This window comes from Parasteatoda tepidariorum, chromosome 2, assembly GCF_982258835.1.
Source record: "Parasteatoda tepidariorum strain Cologne lab strain chromosome 2, Ptep-v5.0, whole genome shotgun sequence".
NCBI lineage: Eukaryota > Metazoa > Arthropoda > Arachnida > Araneae > Theridiidae > Parasteatoda > Parasteatoda tepidariorum.
In genome coordinates this window covers 31,496,758-31,510,664 of record NC_141756.1, presented here as the reverse complement: position 1 = coordinate 31,510,664, position 13,907 = coordinate 31,496,758, and the positions used below count along the sequence as shown (strand labels likewise).

Below are 13,907 nucleotides of genomic sequence, written 5' to 3'. Positions count from 1 at the left end.
ATCAAAAACATACTATTTGAAGTAAAATATTAGGATACTAAGCAAAATTTTCAACATTTCCAAGCATCATTTTGTTTGGCATATTACATTACTGAAGAATGTCAAGTCATTCTTGGCTTAGAGTTTGTTAGTAGTTACAAGCTTTGAAAGTTTTGTTTAGCTTATTTCTAATATTTAAGAAATGCCAAATTTTAAATTCTTCTTTTTAGTTCTTGAATTTATTAGTAGTTCCAAGCTTTTTTGTTTGTTTGTTTATTTCTAACAATTAAGAAGTGCAAAATTTTGAATCCTTTGCAAATCAAGCTATAATGATAATTGTTTATTTCTAACAATTAAGAAGTGCAAAATTTTGAATCCTTTGCAAATCAAGCTATAATGATAAAAGTAAGTATCACTATTTTCAATAAGTATATTACAATATTTCTATATGAATGTATATCCTTCTATAAGAATACATGTTTATAGTTGCAAAATCAATAGCAATCATATACAACATTCATTTAACAAGGCAATTATGTGAAAATATTATATTGCCTGCTTTATGCCATAAATTCAAGAAAACAGTAGGTTTTTGACGGTTTTTACCGGTAAAAACACGGTTTTTACCACTGTCATGTCAAAAACCAGTTTTTGACGGCAAAAACCCAACTTCTGCCCATAGCTAAGTTAACTACCATAATAGGTATTTTACATTAAAATTAATTGCATTACTGCAAAAACTTAGAAATTTTAAGACTATTTAATGCTTATAAATATAGTTAAAAAGTTGTTAAATAACTCAATGCAATAAATGTAAATTACAACCAAGTGGATTAGCCCAAATGGCCTAAGTCTAGTTATAAATCAGGAAAATACTATTTCATCGAAAATATACCTGCATTGTAACAATACAACATTTGAATATACTTGAGCTAAACATTGTAGTTTATCTTCAGGGAAAAAGTCTTTGTAAAATTGGAGAAATTCCTTTTTCACCTCCCAATGGCGATTATTTTCCCATGGTTGGCGATACTCTTCTAACTCCATTTAAGCATCTAAAAAATGAGACTTTATTAAAAAAATATATATAAATTAATTTAAAATTATAAACTAACTAAAGCTAAAGAACAAAATATGTACTGATTCCACTTGAAAAAACACAAATTGTGAAATTTGTTGCTTTATTAGTAAAGGTCCATTGATTGGCAAACTGAGAAAAAATTGATTGACTGGCATAACTTGTTGAATTTCAAGGCTTGTTTACTTTAGAACTTTAGCTTATACATCTTTTAATAATCACATAATCTTTTAATAATCACGCTTGATATAATTTATTGATTATTTTTTAAATTTATCATTATTATTTCTATGAGAGAGCAGAATAAAACCTATATAAACATGTGTGTGATATATATAAATCACTTACTTTTTCAATGCAACTATTTCAAAGTGGGCACTGTCCAGATAAAACCAAATTCCCTGGGATATCCAGAGTAAAATTTAAAAAAAAAAAAAAAAAAATTACCGAATTTTCATGATTTAAATTAGCACAATTTTAAAAATTTTCATATATTTATACGGAAAAAAAAATTTACATGCATCATATTTAGCAGAAAAAATTTCCTTGGTAAAAATTTGCCACTTTTTCAAATTTTAAAAATTTAATATCTATTATTTTTAAAACTACAAAAACAAAGAAATAAAAATTATCATTAACTATCATAGGCTGAAGATAAATATGAATTGATTTTCAAGAGAACATTTCACTATTTCAAGAATCCTTAATTAAAGAAAAAAATTCTTGTTTAATAGAAAATCAAAATAATTAATTAAAATTCAAGAAAACTGAATTATTTATTAAAATAGCAATGATGAATATGAATTAAATGATAATAAACTTAATTAATTTAAATAAGTTTACCAACAAATTGTAATATGTAAGAATAGATTGAAACATACTAGCAAATTCTTAAAAACTGGAAGTACTTTAAAAAAATATGAAAAAATTCATTTAAGTATTGAATAAACATCAATTACTATAGGTATAATATAGAAATTTTTTTTCAAAAACATGGACAATCATATAATTCATAAGAGTACTTAGAAGGCAAAGAATATTTTGAGAACTGTAGTCGTAAGTTTTGCTGAAGTTGAAAGAAGCTTAAGCCATATGAATATAATTTGTATGCACAAAAGAAACATATAGATTGTAGAAAATAATGATTATTTCCTTAATGGGATTACCTTTAAAAAACTGAAACCCAAAGCCAGTGGTTATAAAATGACTATGAGATAACAATAGTGCTGACGATACTTGAATAAAAACAATGCAGAATAAACCAGGAATGACTTTTGGAAATATTTAAAAAATTAAGAAAAATAAATTATTGTTTATACATCCTATTTTATGTTCCTATTATGTTCTATAATTGTTACTTTTTTCTTTTAAGAAATACCGAAAATATTTTAAGAGTGCAGTTCTTAAATGATTCGTATTTCATCACTGGTTACATACATCAGTTTAGAACTTCAAATATGAAAAAATTCATTTGAAGTTCCAAACTTCAAATGAATACTCAGGGAAAGTGGGGAGATAAGGAGGTTACATGAACTCAATCTTTATTTAGACACGAGATCCTTAGGTTTTTGGAGGGTGATATTTCCGTATCGTGATCTGCCGCCTCAACTATAATCGCAAAGGTGTCAAATAGATTTTAAACTTACTAATTTTTTAACAAAAAACATGTCACTTCTAGCACAAAGGTGGCTACAAGTTATACTTTTTGAGTTGGTCCCTTTCTGCGATGGTTTTTTTAGTTTCTCGCGGGCCATTGCTTGGAAGTTTCCAAGACTTGGCGATTATTCTGCCACAGATCACGATATGGAAATATCCCCTTTTAGAGAATCACCCAGGTATAAAACTGTCCATTTCTTTATACTTTAAAAATTTCTAGAAGAAACTGCCAATTTATCAGAGAATTCCAGTGATATTTTGAAATTCCCTGAGAATTGCAGGTTTTTCAAATTCTAGAGAGAGTGGCCACCATGCCATTTTTTTAGGAGGTGGTGGCAGGGAACGGAGAACCGGGGAGACAGAGGGTACTTTAGCCTCCTTACATTTTATAAATGAAAGAAACAGCCCCTTTCAAGATAACAATTTTTACCTCAATATTTATGTAATTAAATTTACAATTAAAAAAATAGGTAATTTTTTTGTGTCTGAATTCTGAGTAACATTCACATTAACATTTTCTTGGTTAAAACTGTTACCAAATCTTATTCATCCCCCCACAGAAGAAATTTATGCTGACCGATGGTAAAAGTCTTGGTTTCTAATGTCACAGCGAACAGAATTAAAGAAAGAAAGCAGTTAAACAGAATTTAATAAAATACTGGTATGAGAGGTTAATAATTTACAGTTAAATAATTTCTTTAATTAATTTTATTTTAATTTTGAATCATGAAGATTATATTCCAAGTTTGAATTCTTGATTGCCATTTTGTGAGGTTCAGATAACTGGGACCTGGTAAATACTATATATATAAATATATATACAGGGTGGGAAGGGAGAGACTCCCCCCCCCACACACACTTCCAGGGTGGTGGTAAAAGACTGCAGTAAAAGCTTACAATAAGGTACCCCTCATAATTTTGCAATTTTCTACGCTCTTGCAGAAATCATGGAAAATGAGTTAAACATCAGGGGATTCTCTCAACAACAAAAATAAAATAACTATTAAAATAACAGAAAAATGGAAGATTTCAATTACAGTAAACGTTCCAAAATTATAGTGCCTAATCCAAGGGGCACTCAAGTTCAATTAAAAGATCCAAAAAATTTTATTGTATCAACATATATAGTTCTTATCTTGTCTGAAATATAATTATGTTTTATAAGTTTACTTGATCTGATATGATTCTTCTTAGAAGTCATCAAACTTTACCCAAAAATTAAATTTCTACTTAGAGTAGTTGATTCACAAAATGTGTATTTGAATTTTTTGAGTTGCTCGTTACGAAAAGTTCATAACTTTTTTTACTTCAACCAAAAATTTCCATTTTGCATTTGAAAATTCAACTGTAAATTTATGAAATCTAAATAAATGTCAAATGGAAGGTCTAATTAAATGAATTCATTAATACGTAAGTAAGAAATATATTTTCACAGGTAACAGATTTTAAGCACTCCATATTTCGAGCGAGGAATGATTGAAATGATACTTGATTGATTGTTTGGCTGATTGTTGTACATTTTGTATTCAAGCAGCAAAAACGAAGCTTATAAATGATTTTTTTAGAACTAAAAACTGAAGTGAAATGACTACATCTCTCATTTATTTATTTATATTTCGCGCGAAAAAATAAATCAGTACTGTGCTCTGGTCAGTACTAAAGAGTAAAGACGCAGTTCTTTAATCTTTTTGGTTCCTTTGAATTAATAATAGTTAGTGTCCAAACGATTCTCTGTAGGTAAGGTTAGGGTGCAAAATCGGATGCCCCTTGGATTCTATTTACAAGTATGTACTTCTACTCCATATTCTTCTTTCCTATTATTTCTATCTCGATTTTTTTCACTTTTAAGTCATTTTCTCTATTTCTTGTAAAAGCATAAACAATCACCAGATTGGGGGGAAATATCAAAAATCCCCTAGATTTTAAATTCTTAATTATTAAATTTTAATTATGTTGTTTGATTTCTATTTGGCTTTAATTTTTATTTTATAATTTAAGAATGGTAATTAATATATTTCGAATGTATTTATATTAATCCATATGTATTGTCTCTTTATATTAATCTTTACTCCTGCTAGCTATTTTCCTCAAATGTTGAATTTTTCTTTTAGCCCACACACATACGTTTTATTGTGAAACGTATTTCTAGATTTAGGGATAAAAGAAATTTCCGAACTTTCCAAAAGGGGAGATTTCCGCATCGTGATCTGTGACAGAATAATTTGTGGCCTGCGAGAAACTAAAAAAAAAAACGCAGAAAGGGACACACTCCAAGGATTAAACTCATAGCCATCCCAAGCAAAGGTCTACATGTCTTCTTTAAAAAAAAACTTACAAGCTTAAAATCTATTTGGCACTTTAGCAATTGCAGATATCGCGACAGATAACGAAACTGAAATATCCCCTAGGGATACAACAAATCGATAATCCCTTAACGACATCTGTGTGTGTGTTAAATATGTTTTTAAGATGCTTGCTCTATAATGTGTATTTATTTTGTGAGTTTGAGATAGTTCTGTATTGTAGTATGTCTCTGCAGCTACAATCGCCAAGGCACCAAATGGATATTTTTTAACTTGCATATTTTTTTTAAAAAGTAATATGTAATAATTTCCAGGGATGATTTTTTTTTCTAGTTTTTCCCAGGCTGCTGCTTAGAGGTTGCCAAGACTTGGTGATTTTTGTGCTAAAGATCATGATATGGAAGTTTTCCCTTCCCAGGAATGCCTACAAATTATGCATTTTCAAGTTGCTCCCATTCTCCGTTTTCTTAGTTTCTTACAGGTCCCTGCCTGGAAGTTGCTAAAACTTGGCAATTATTCTGCCGTAGATCTTGTTACAGAAATCTTTCCTTATAGCTCTTTTTTTTTTAAAAAACTAAAACCCTTCTGTTAAGTAAAAGTACTTTTCAGTATGCAGTATATACATTTAGGAAATTTTTTTTATTTTTTGGTACCTTTTAGAAATTTCATTCAGAATATTTAGGGGATACACAGAGAATTCCATAGCTAACTTATGACTACGCATGTGATACTCGTTACTAAATACTTGTAAACTGAAGTGAAAAACAATGTAAATAAAGCACAAATGAAGTACAGAAATGGGAGCACTATTAGTTTCAATTCTCTAACCAAGAACTGGAATCATATCTAATATTTCTTCAGAAATAATGTTTGTTTGTTTTTTAAAGATATTTACTGGTTATGAATATCGTGAAAGTAGAAGAAAGTCAAGCATTCAAAAATGTCAAATTTTTTTTAATGCCTTGTCCAGCGCTTTCCGGAGTGATTACATGAAAACTCCCAAAAGATGATAAATAACTGCCAGTAAACAAGGTACATTTATGAGGTATTCATTACAAACTGAATGACTAAAGTTAATACATTAAATTCAAAATTCGTGTGTTGTAATAACATTGTATTAAAATGATTAACATTTTAGATAGCAGCTATGTGAGAATAGATGAAAAAGCATAACTACAGAAAATAGTTTGGATTTAGGATGGAATAATTGTTAACCAAGCTCATCAAAAAGTGGAACCTCAAATATAAAATTTGTTTAGCATATTAAAAATAAAAACATAAAAATAACTAAAAAACAGTATATAACCAGCAAAATAAGATTAGCAAACAATGTAGATTTACGATGAGTCGACGTGAATAGAGTGTGTTAAAAATGGATGTCTCAGATGCTAATTAATAACTTCAAAATTTGAAAATTTTCTGAAAGTGACGTGTATTTAAGACGGAATCCTTGTGAATGGAGTGTTATAAAGTGTTGGTTGTTCATTTACGACACACTAGAGCTGCACAATGGGCTATTGGCGACGGTCTGGGAAACATCCCTGAGGATGATCCGAAGACATGCCATCACAATTTTGATCCTCTGCGGAGGGGATGGTAGCCCGACGACCTGCACGCGAAGTCGAGCACTTTACGGTAGCACAGTTTAACGAGGGCCAATGCCGCACACCCTCGGTCCCTACGCAGGCTGATCCAAGTGGTCACCCACCCGCACACTGACCGCAGCCAGTGATGCTCGACTTCGGTGATCTACTGGGAACCTTGTCTTAACAATCAGTCCACTGCGGGACTATAAAGTGTTGGATTAAATTAAAAATTCTTGTGTCATAATAACATGTATTTCGAAAATATGAAAATCAATAAACTGCTGTCAAGAAACTATTAGCAACCAGCAAAACTTAACAATGGTATCATCATAAAACAAGCATTTAAAAGATTAATTACTCAAATTTCCATATTGTCAAAACATCATAGTAAAAATAGCAGTATTTAAAAAAAAAAAAAAAAAGAACAGCCAGAGAGGACTGAAAAAATAATTTAAAAAAAACATTGTTTCACTATGAAATCATCATGAATAAGGCGCATCGAAAAGTGGTAATTCAAATTCGAGTTTCTTGTGTCATGTTAAGTTAAGATCAAAGTTTTAGAAAGTTTGGGTAAATAAATTAAAAAAAAAAAAAATTATAACAGCAAAAAAATGATGTGTATTTAGGATAGCATCAAGCTCATCAAAAAGTAATTAATCAAATTTATGAATTGTAATAACATCATATTAAGAATAATGAAATTAAGAGAAAATATGATAGGTGCTGCAAAAGCCTAGAGGATGGAATCGTCCCGAACTAAGGGCTAACTTGTATTTGAAATCTGTTAGTCGTAAGCATATTACATTCAAAATATTGGAATTTAAATAACTATCGAGAGCTATATGAATTTTCAAGGAGGAAATAGACCTTTTTAATTAACTAAATATTTTTTAGTATAACGGGCACGTAATTACAATTGAAGGGCATATTCAAAGGGCTAACAAACAGTGTTTTTTTTGCCAAAAAACATGAATTTTTTAACTTTTTTTATGAGTTCTATATACTTGCAGCTTATGTGCAATAAATAAAACTTATTAATTTCCTTGTTTTTTTCTTTTATCCTTTTTGTCTTTATTGTGCTATATGTATGTATGTGTATATATATATATATATATATATATATATATATATATATATATATATATATACAGTAGACGCCGCTTAATGTGATCACGGTTAATGTTATCAATCGTTTAATGTTATCAAAATCGCTTAGTCCCGTCCGCTTATATCAAAATACATTGAAAAATCATCGTTTATTGTAATCAAATGTTCGTTTATTGTTATCAGTTTATAGGTAAATTTTATTTTCCTGAAATCAATAAAAACAAGAAGGAAAACTTTTTTTGTGTTTAGTGAAGTGTTTCCTGAAACTTACCAAAAGTCCAAACGGGGCTGGTATATTATCTTTTAAACATGTGTTATTATGAGGGGGGGGGGTATTCTGCCATTTTCGGTCAAGCATTGCAAAATTCCGCCGCACTGTATGATTTCTAATTCCCGGAAATCCTAAATAAAGAGAAAAGAAGACCTGCCAGTAACGAGTCAATGTTTGTCACGAGCCCCTTTTCAGAAGAACTAAACAATGTGACAGATGATATGTTCCAGCCGCTATGGGAAAGGGGTAAGGGGTGACCTTCAAAAGAGAACATTGTTTCGGGTATGCCACTTGATCTTGGCAGGTCCCTTACTGAATCGCTATTGGTCAAACAATAAAATGGGGAGGGGGATAGTGAAACTGCAACATCTAAGTGTTTAAAAGACGAAAAAAAAATCATTTTTTAGCTTAATTTTTTTTTCGTTTATTGTAATCAATCGGTTATTGTTATCAAATCAGGTTCGTCCCGATGTGATCACATTAAGCGGCGTCTACTGTATATATATATATATATATATATATTAAAAAGAATTTATACTGAGTTAAAGTGACATACTTTTATTTAAAAAAAAAAAGCTGAAGAAGACACGATAATTTGAAAGTATCAGCTAATATTCGAAATCGAGTTTTGGTTTTACTTTAATTTTCACTGCTAAATTGTCCTTTGCAGAATGTCAAATTGCATAGAAAAGTAACTATACTTGGAAACATGAAATATATTTAACATATTATTCAATATTTCTATTTGAATAATGTATTATAATGCTTCAGAAAAGCTTGTCACCAACATTTCATCCAATAAAACAGCAGTACATCTGTACTAATGGTTCATTGAAAAATTTCTGCTGTTTTTTATATTTTACTGATTACATGAATGTAAAATGCATTCAATACAATTGAATAAATTTTTTTCTGTTTATAACTGTAAATAAAATGATGTTTCTTTTACAGAAAGAAATATGACTCGAGAATCAATCCTCTATTCAGACAAGTATACTGATGATAAATATGAATACAGGTACAAAAAGTTTGATATCACTAGAAATGTTTTAATGTTAATTTTTTTTTATTCATTTCAAATATAATAGTTAATTCTTTGATCCCATCATACACAATTTATTTAATATTATGTTTTAATCAAATTTAATTGTCCTATAAACTAGGCATGTTATTTACTTTGTCATTTGAATGAAATAGTTTAAACACTGTCTGTGGGTCTACTTTCCAGTGGCAACACAACACGGTTATGAGCTGTTTATTTACTCAAAATATAACAAAATGAAAACTTTTTAAATATCCTATAAAGCTACAAATTAAAGATTTCAGAGTATTATCTGTGTCCGAGTCATTAATGTTGGCAGTGTTGTCATATGATCCCTCTCTGCAATGGATTCTATTTCATTGTCATATGCCGAGACCAATGAAAAATTGCCTTCGCCCCCATCGAAAGGATTCAAAATTCCATATTTTACAACAACTTTTCAATCCACTTTTTGTGCCGTGCGCCTTAAGGTATAATAATCGACAGCGATCGACGTATACTGCAGATACTCCAGAAATTTGCTATCTCCTAATCAAAAATAGGCATCGACTTATATTTCAAGATCTATGTTAATATAATTTATTTTGACAGAGCTGAAGTAAGATTATAGTCATTATATAGTAAGATAAGTGTCATTTTTTAAATTGGAGTTGCCATTTTTAAAAGCATCTTGGAATTTTTTATTTCTAAAGAAATCTAGTTTTATCTTGTATGATCATGGTTATTGGTGTTGAAAAAGGGACTTAGACCACTATTTTTATCAATTGAATGTTATGAATTGAAGTAGCATTCTTTACACTCGGGGTGCACAACCTGTAACCCGTCGACTGTTGATGTGTGGCCTGCGGAAGCTTCTGAACGCAATAAAAAAAGTTCATTTTAATTTTGTTTAAACATTATAAGTTTTCTTTAATTAAAATATTTAATTCAGATTTATATCACTGTATGAAATGCATTATCTTTTGTACTTTCATTCTGTAAACATCTTTTTGGTATATATTGGTAAATTAGTTATTGTAAAAAATGGAAAAAGCTTTTTTTTAATAAAAAGTATGTTTTTTTAGCTTTAAATAAATTCAAAGTATTTAATTTTCTGCAAATATGTTATTAAATTTACTGATAAAAATACTTAGTGCTTAGAACACTAATGTTTATATAAAAATCATCATGTTTCCCACTAACATGACTAAATATGCAAGTGGCCCTTCACTCAAAAAGTTTGGGTACCCCTACTTTACACATTAGATTATTTGTTTTTGAAAAAAAAATTCCAGTAATAGATTATTACATTGTAAAAGAATATACAATGAATGTAATATTTGCAATCATATTTAAAATATTTTTAATATTCCAGGCATGTTATTTTGCCTGCAGAACTAGCAGAATCAGTTCCCAGAAACCATTTGATGACAGAAACTGAGTGGCGTAATCTTGGTGTTTTGCAATCTCCTCAATGGGTACATTTTATGATGCATAATCCAGGTAATTATTTATTCTAGCCTCCTTTATTTCTCCTTAGTATGAGTTTAGATTCTGATTTTCGTTAGTTATTCAATGAATTCACTTGAATAGTAAACATTTAACTGATTGTGAACAAATAATAAACGTTACAAACAAAGTAGTTCAATTCAAATCACCGTTTCCTAGAAAATAATTACTTATATGAATGTATTGTTAGCAACCATTATCCAGTAATTATAAGGGGTTGGGAATTTACTTCATAGAAAAGATCTTTGCTGTGCTGTCTAGCCATATAAGTTAAATTTTCTGATCAAATTTTTTTGTGCTGAATTGAATAAGATAAAACTCGAGTTGGTAGGATAAATAGTTTAAGATAATTTACAAATAGTGCATTTTATTCAATAACCCCATTTCAACTTCAGAAATATCCATCTTTTTTATTCCCTCAAAAGTCCCATTTGATTAAACGAGAAAAAATGCATTTGAAATAATACTTCATTTATTCACGTAGCACTAAGATGTGTAAATAAGTGCTAGTACAAAATTGCACTTTTTGTAAAACTCTTATAACTTCTTAACTATTGGTAATATGAAGCATATAAATAAGTACATGTCAAAAAAGTACTTTTTATGCACCAAAATTCTCTCAACTTGTGAACTATCTATTAAATTGTGTGTAGACTCATTCAATTTAGAGCAAAAAGTATATAACAAAGTACAAATTGTAGTACAAATTTGTACGTAAAACCCTTATATCTTATAAACTATTTGTTCACCCCTCTAGTGATTGTTCTTATTTAATACAGCATAAAAATATGCCTAGCCTACCTGTCTAGAAGTAATTCAATTCTGCCTTGTAAATCAAAACAGGAAGTTTTCCCTCAAAACAGGAAGTTTTTAGATGTCCTTTGTAATAACATAAAGCTTTTTATAAAAAAAATTCTTTGGTAATAACCTTCCATAGAATTTTACTGGACTACATCTCATGAGCAGATAGGTATCTGATGCTACAACTATCATGCATATAATCTCTTTTGTTTTGATGTTAGTGGTATCAGAAATAGGTTGATGCCTTTCAACATAGTATAGATGAGCAACTCTCATACTTATTTTATTACGATTTCTTGTCAACATTAATTTTATCTATTACAGTACAGAACCCATTATCCGGAAATCAGAAAACCAAAAAACCGGAACGAAATTCAATAAATTTTCTGGCCATTTTTTTTAAAAAAAATATTTTTTTCCTCATAAGATTTCAGGATTTTTCGTTCTTTTTTGAAAGATGTTTACCTTACCATCATTTTGGAAATAATCATTAGTGTATAACTTCATCGTTTTTTCTTCTCTTGAAGATTATTTCCAAATATATATATTTTTTTTAGTTGGGTTAAACAATAAAAAAAAAACGGCTTTTTGTAGCGATTCAGAAAACCGGAAAAATCAGTTATCCAGAATAGTGATGGTCCCGATCGTTCCGGATAATCGGTTCCCTACTGTATAACTCAAAGTCTGTGATAATTTTAGTGATATCAGAGGTAGGTTAATGTAAAATGGATGAGCGATATTTCTATTTCGCTGTTTCAATTTACTGCATAAAAGGTTCTTTTTATAAAATTAGTGTATGAAATAATGAAAAACAAAACTTATGATATTTAAAGTTTTTTTTTCATGCATAGAAACTTTGCTCTAAATTTTAACTAATGAGTCAATTTTGTTGTGGTTATTTGCATCTTTATTCCACAGCTGTAATAATAATTTGACTAGTAAATTGGCACATTTTGATATGTCAAATCAGAGATCATTCCAATTTCCATTAATAGTCTGGAGAGAACTAGAGAGCATTTCAAACTATTTACATACATTAAAATATTTCATAAAAGAATGACCCAGGTTTTTTTTTTTTTTTTTTCTAAAAAGAAATTACCTTAGTTAATTGTCTGAATAAAACTGTTTAGAAATATCTTTGGAAATTTTTGTTTAGTTTTTGGTTACAATTGTATTAATTTTTTTTATAAGTTTGTTAATTCTTATTTTAATAGAACCTCATGTGTTGCTGTTCAGAAGACTTCTAAATAAAGTTAGACCTTCAGAGTCTTAAATAAAGTTGGAGCTTCAGAACCTACACAGTGAATTTTGAATGTTCTCACAAGTTTAACACATTACAACTCTAATGCATGTTCACAATCCAATCTGTGTTTCAATTGTAATATAAAAAGCATTTGTTCAGTATTGTCCTATTTATCTATTAAGTAAATGTTTCTTTATTTAATAAAATATTCTTTCATAAATTTTTCGCTAATTTCATTTTTAAATATTATTGTAAAATACAAGTACATTACACAAATACGAAGAAAAAAAATCACCTTTATTACTTCTCAAAAGCTCTGATAGTCTATATTTAATAAGCAAAGGATGATTATGAAAACTCTTTTTAATTGAAAAAAAATATCACTAACTTGAGTGCTTGGAAATCCTTATAATCGAAAGTATATTAAACGTTTTGCTAACATAAACTATAACACATAAAAATATTAAGAATAAAGGCATAACTTTTAGGTTTATAAACTTTTTTTCAATTAAGAAAACGTTAATTAAGAGATAAGTAGACGGAGGATTTTTGACTTTTTTAAGTGACCAACTTTAACTAAGCGACTTTTTAATGAATTTTGAGAAAAGTAGCTATAAATTTTTTATTTTGCTAATTTAAGATCGACTGAGAGAATAACACCTTTTTTCGTTTGCGATTTTGGGACTCTTATCAACATATGTTTTTGTTCACAAACTAATCACTTCCTACGCATTAAAATCCACACTCAGAAAAGATCCCCTGGCCAGCGCAGCATCCCTTGGAATTTAAAATACAGGACAGTAAAAAGACTATTTGTAATCTTGATAAGAGTGGAGTGCAGGGCAAACGACATTTTATTGAATTTGAGTTTTTGACATTCTTAAGAAGACATAATAGACAAAGTTTTACAGGTATATTAGTTTAGACTCAATTCTTTTAACAAAGGGAAATGTGGTACTACTTGCTTCCACTAGGAATTAGTAACTTTTCTATTTATGACAGGAAAATTTTACAAGAGAAAGAATTAACAATTCCTAAAACTGCCATGAGCTGGTTGCAAGATCTATATCACAGATTGATTAGATGTTGGTCATAAATTGAAAAATTTTTTAACTGTTTTAAAGATATTAGGCTTCATTGCAAAAAGGAGTAAACAGATCTAAAACGCTTTCTAAATTAAATATGACAATAAAGGGCTAGTTGTTGGTTATTAAAAAAAACGTATAATGAAATTGTAAGTATCAGGATATGATGAAACTAATTTTTTGCATAAAATTTTTCAAATAATCATTAAAACAGTTGATTTTTAAAGGCTGATATCACTATTATATTATTTATAAAAACAGCTCATAA

The 13,907-nt window shown here is 29.1% G+C and overlaps 2 protein-coding genes across 7 annotated transcripts in view; one reads left to right on the top strand and one right to left on the bottom strand.

The window, feature by feature from the left end:
- Positions 1 to 4,202, bottom strand: part of LOC122269687 (uncharacterized) — a 31,766-nt gene extending 27,564 nt beyond the window's left edge. For 3 of the 5 annotated variants that reach the window (XM_087157130.1, XM_087157135.1, XM_087157134.1), the window contains exons 1-2: positions 3,884 to 4,202; positions 875 to 1,034 (exon numbers count right to left, since the gene is read on the bottom strand). In XM_087157130.1, coding sequence (XP_087013256.1) covers positions 875 to 1,026 — 152 coding nt within the window. In that variant the 5' untranslated portion in view covers positions 1,027 to 1,034; positions 3,884 to 4,202. Of the gene's footprint in view, positions 1 to 874; positions 1,035 to 3,750 lie in introns of all 5 variants that reach the window. The other 2 variants (XM_087157133.1, XM_087157132.1) reach the window with 2 other exon arrangements.
- A 92-nt stretch (positions 4,203 to 4,294) lies between these two features.
- Positions 4,295 to 12,774, top strand: LOC107436263 (cyclin-dependent kinases regulatory subunit). 2 transcript variants are annotated; one of them, XM_016047900.3, is made up of 4 exons: positions 4,295 to 4,497; positions 8,932 to 8,998; positions 10,377 to 10,504; positions 12,526 to 12,774. In XM_016047900.3, exons 2-4 carry the CDS (start codon positions 8,940 to 8,942, stop codon positions 12,582 to 12,584), a joined length of 246 nt encoding a protein of 81 aa, XP_015903386.1. In that variant the 5' UTR covers positions 4,295 to 4,497; positions 8,932 to 8,939; the 3' UTR covers positions 12,585 to 12,774. The 2 variants fall into 2 exon arrangements, with proteins under 2 accessions (XP_015903386.1, XP_087013267.1); XM_087157141.1 differs by lacking the exon at positions 4,295 to 4,497 and adding an exon at positions 5,909 to 6,048.
- Positions 12,775 to 13,907: the final 1,133 nt, after the last annotated feature.

Bases quoted from the DNA above. Each gene is read 5' to 3' on its own strand.
- LOC107436263 (XM_016047900.3), top strand. From the start codon at position 8,940: ATGACTCGAGAATCAATCCTCTATTCAGACAAGTATACTGATGATAAA. The intron at 8,999-10,376 runs GTACAAAAAGTT...TTAATATTCCAG, and splicing joins GATGATAAATATGAATACAG to GCATGTTATTTTGCCTGCAG. The intron at 10,505-12,525 runs GTAATTATTTAT...TTATTTTAATAG, and splicing joins TTTTATGATGCATAATCCAG to AACCTCATGTGTTGCTGTTC.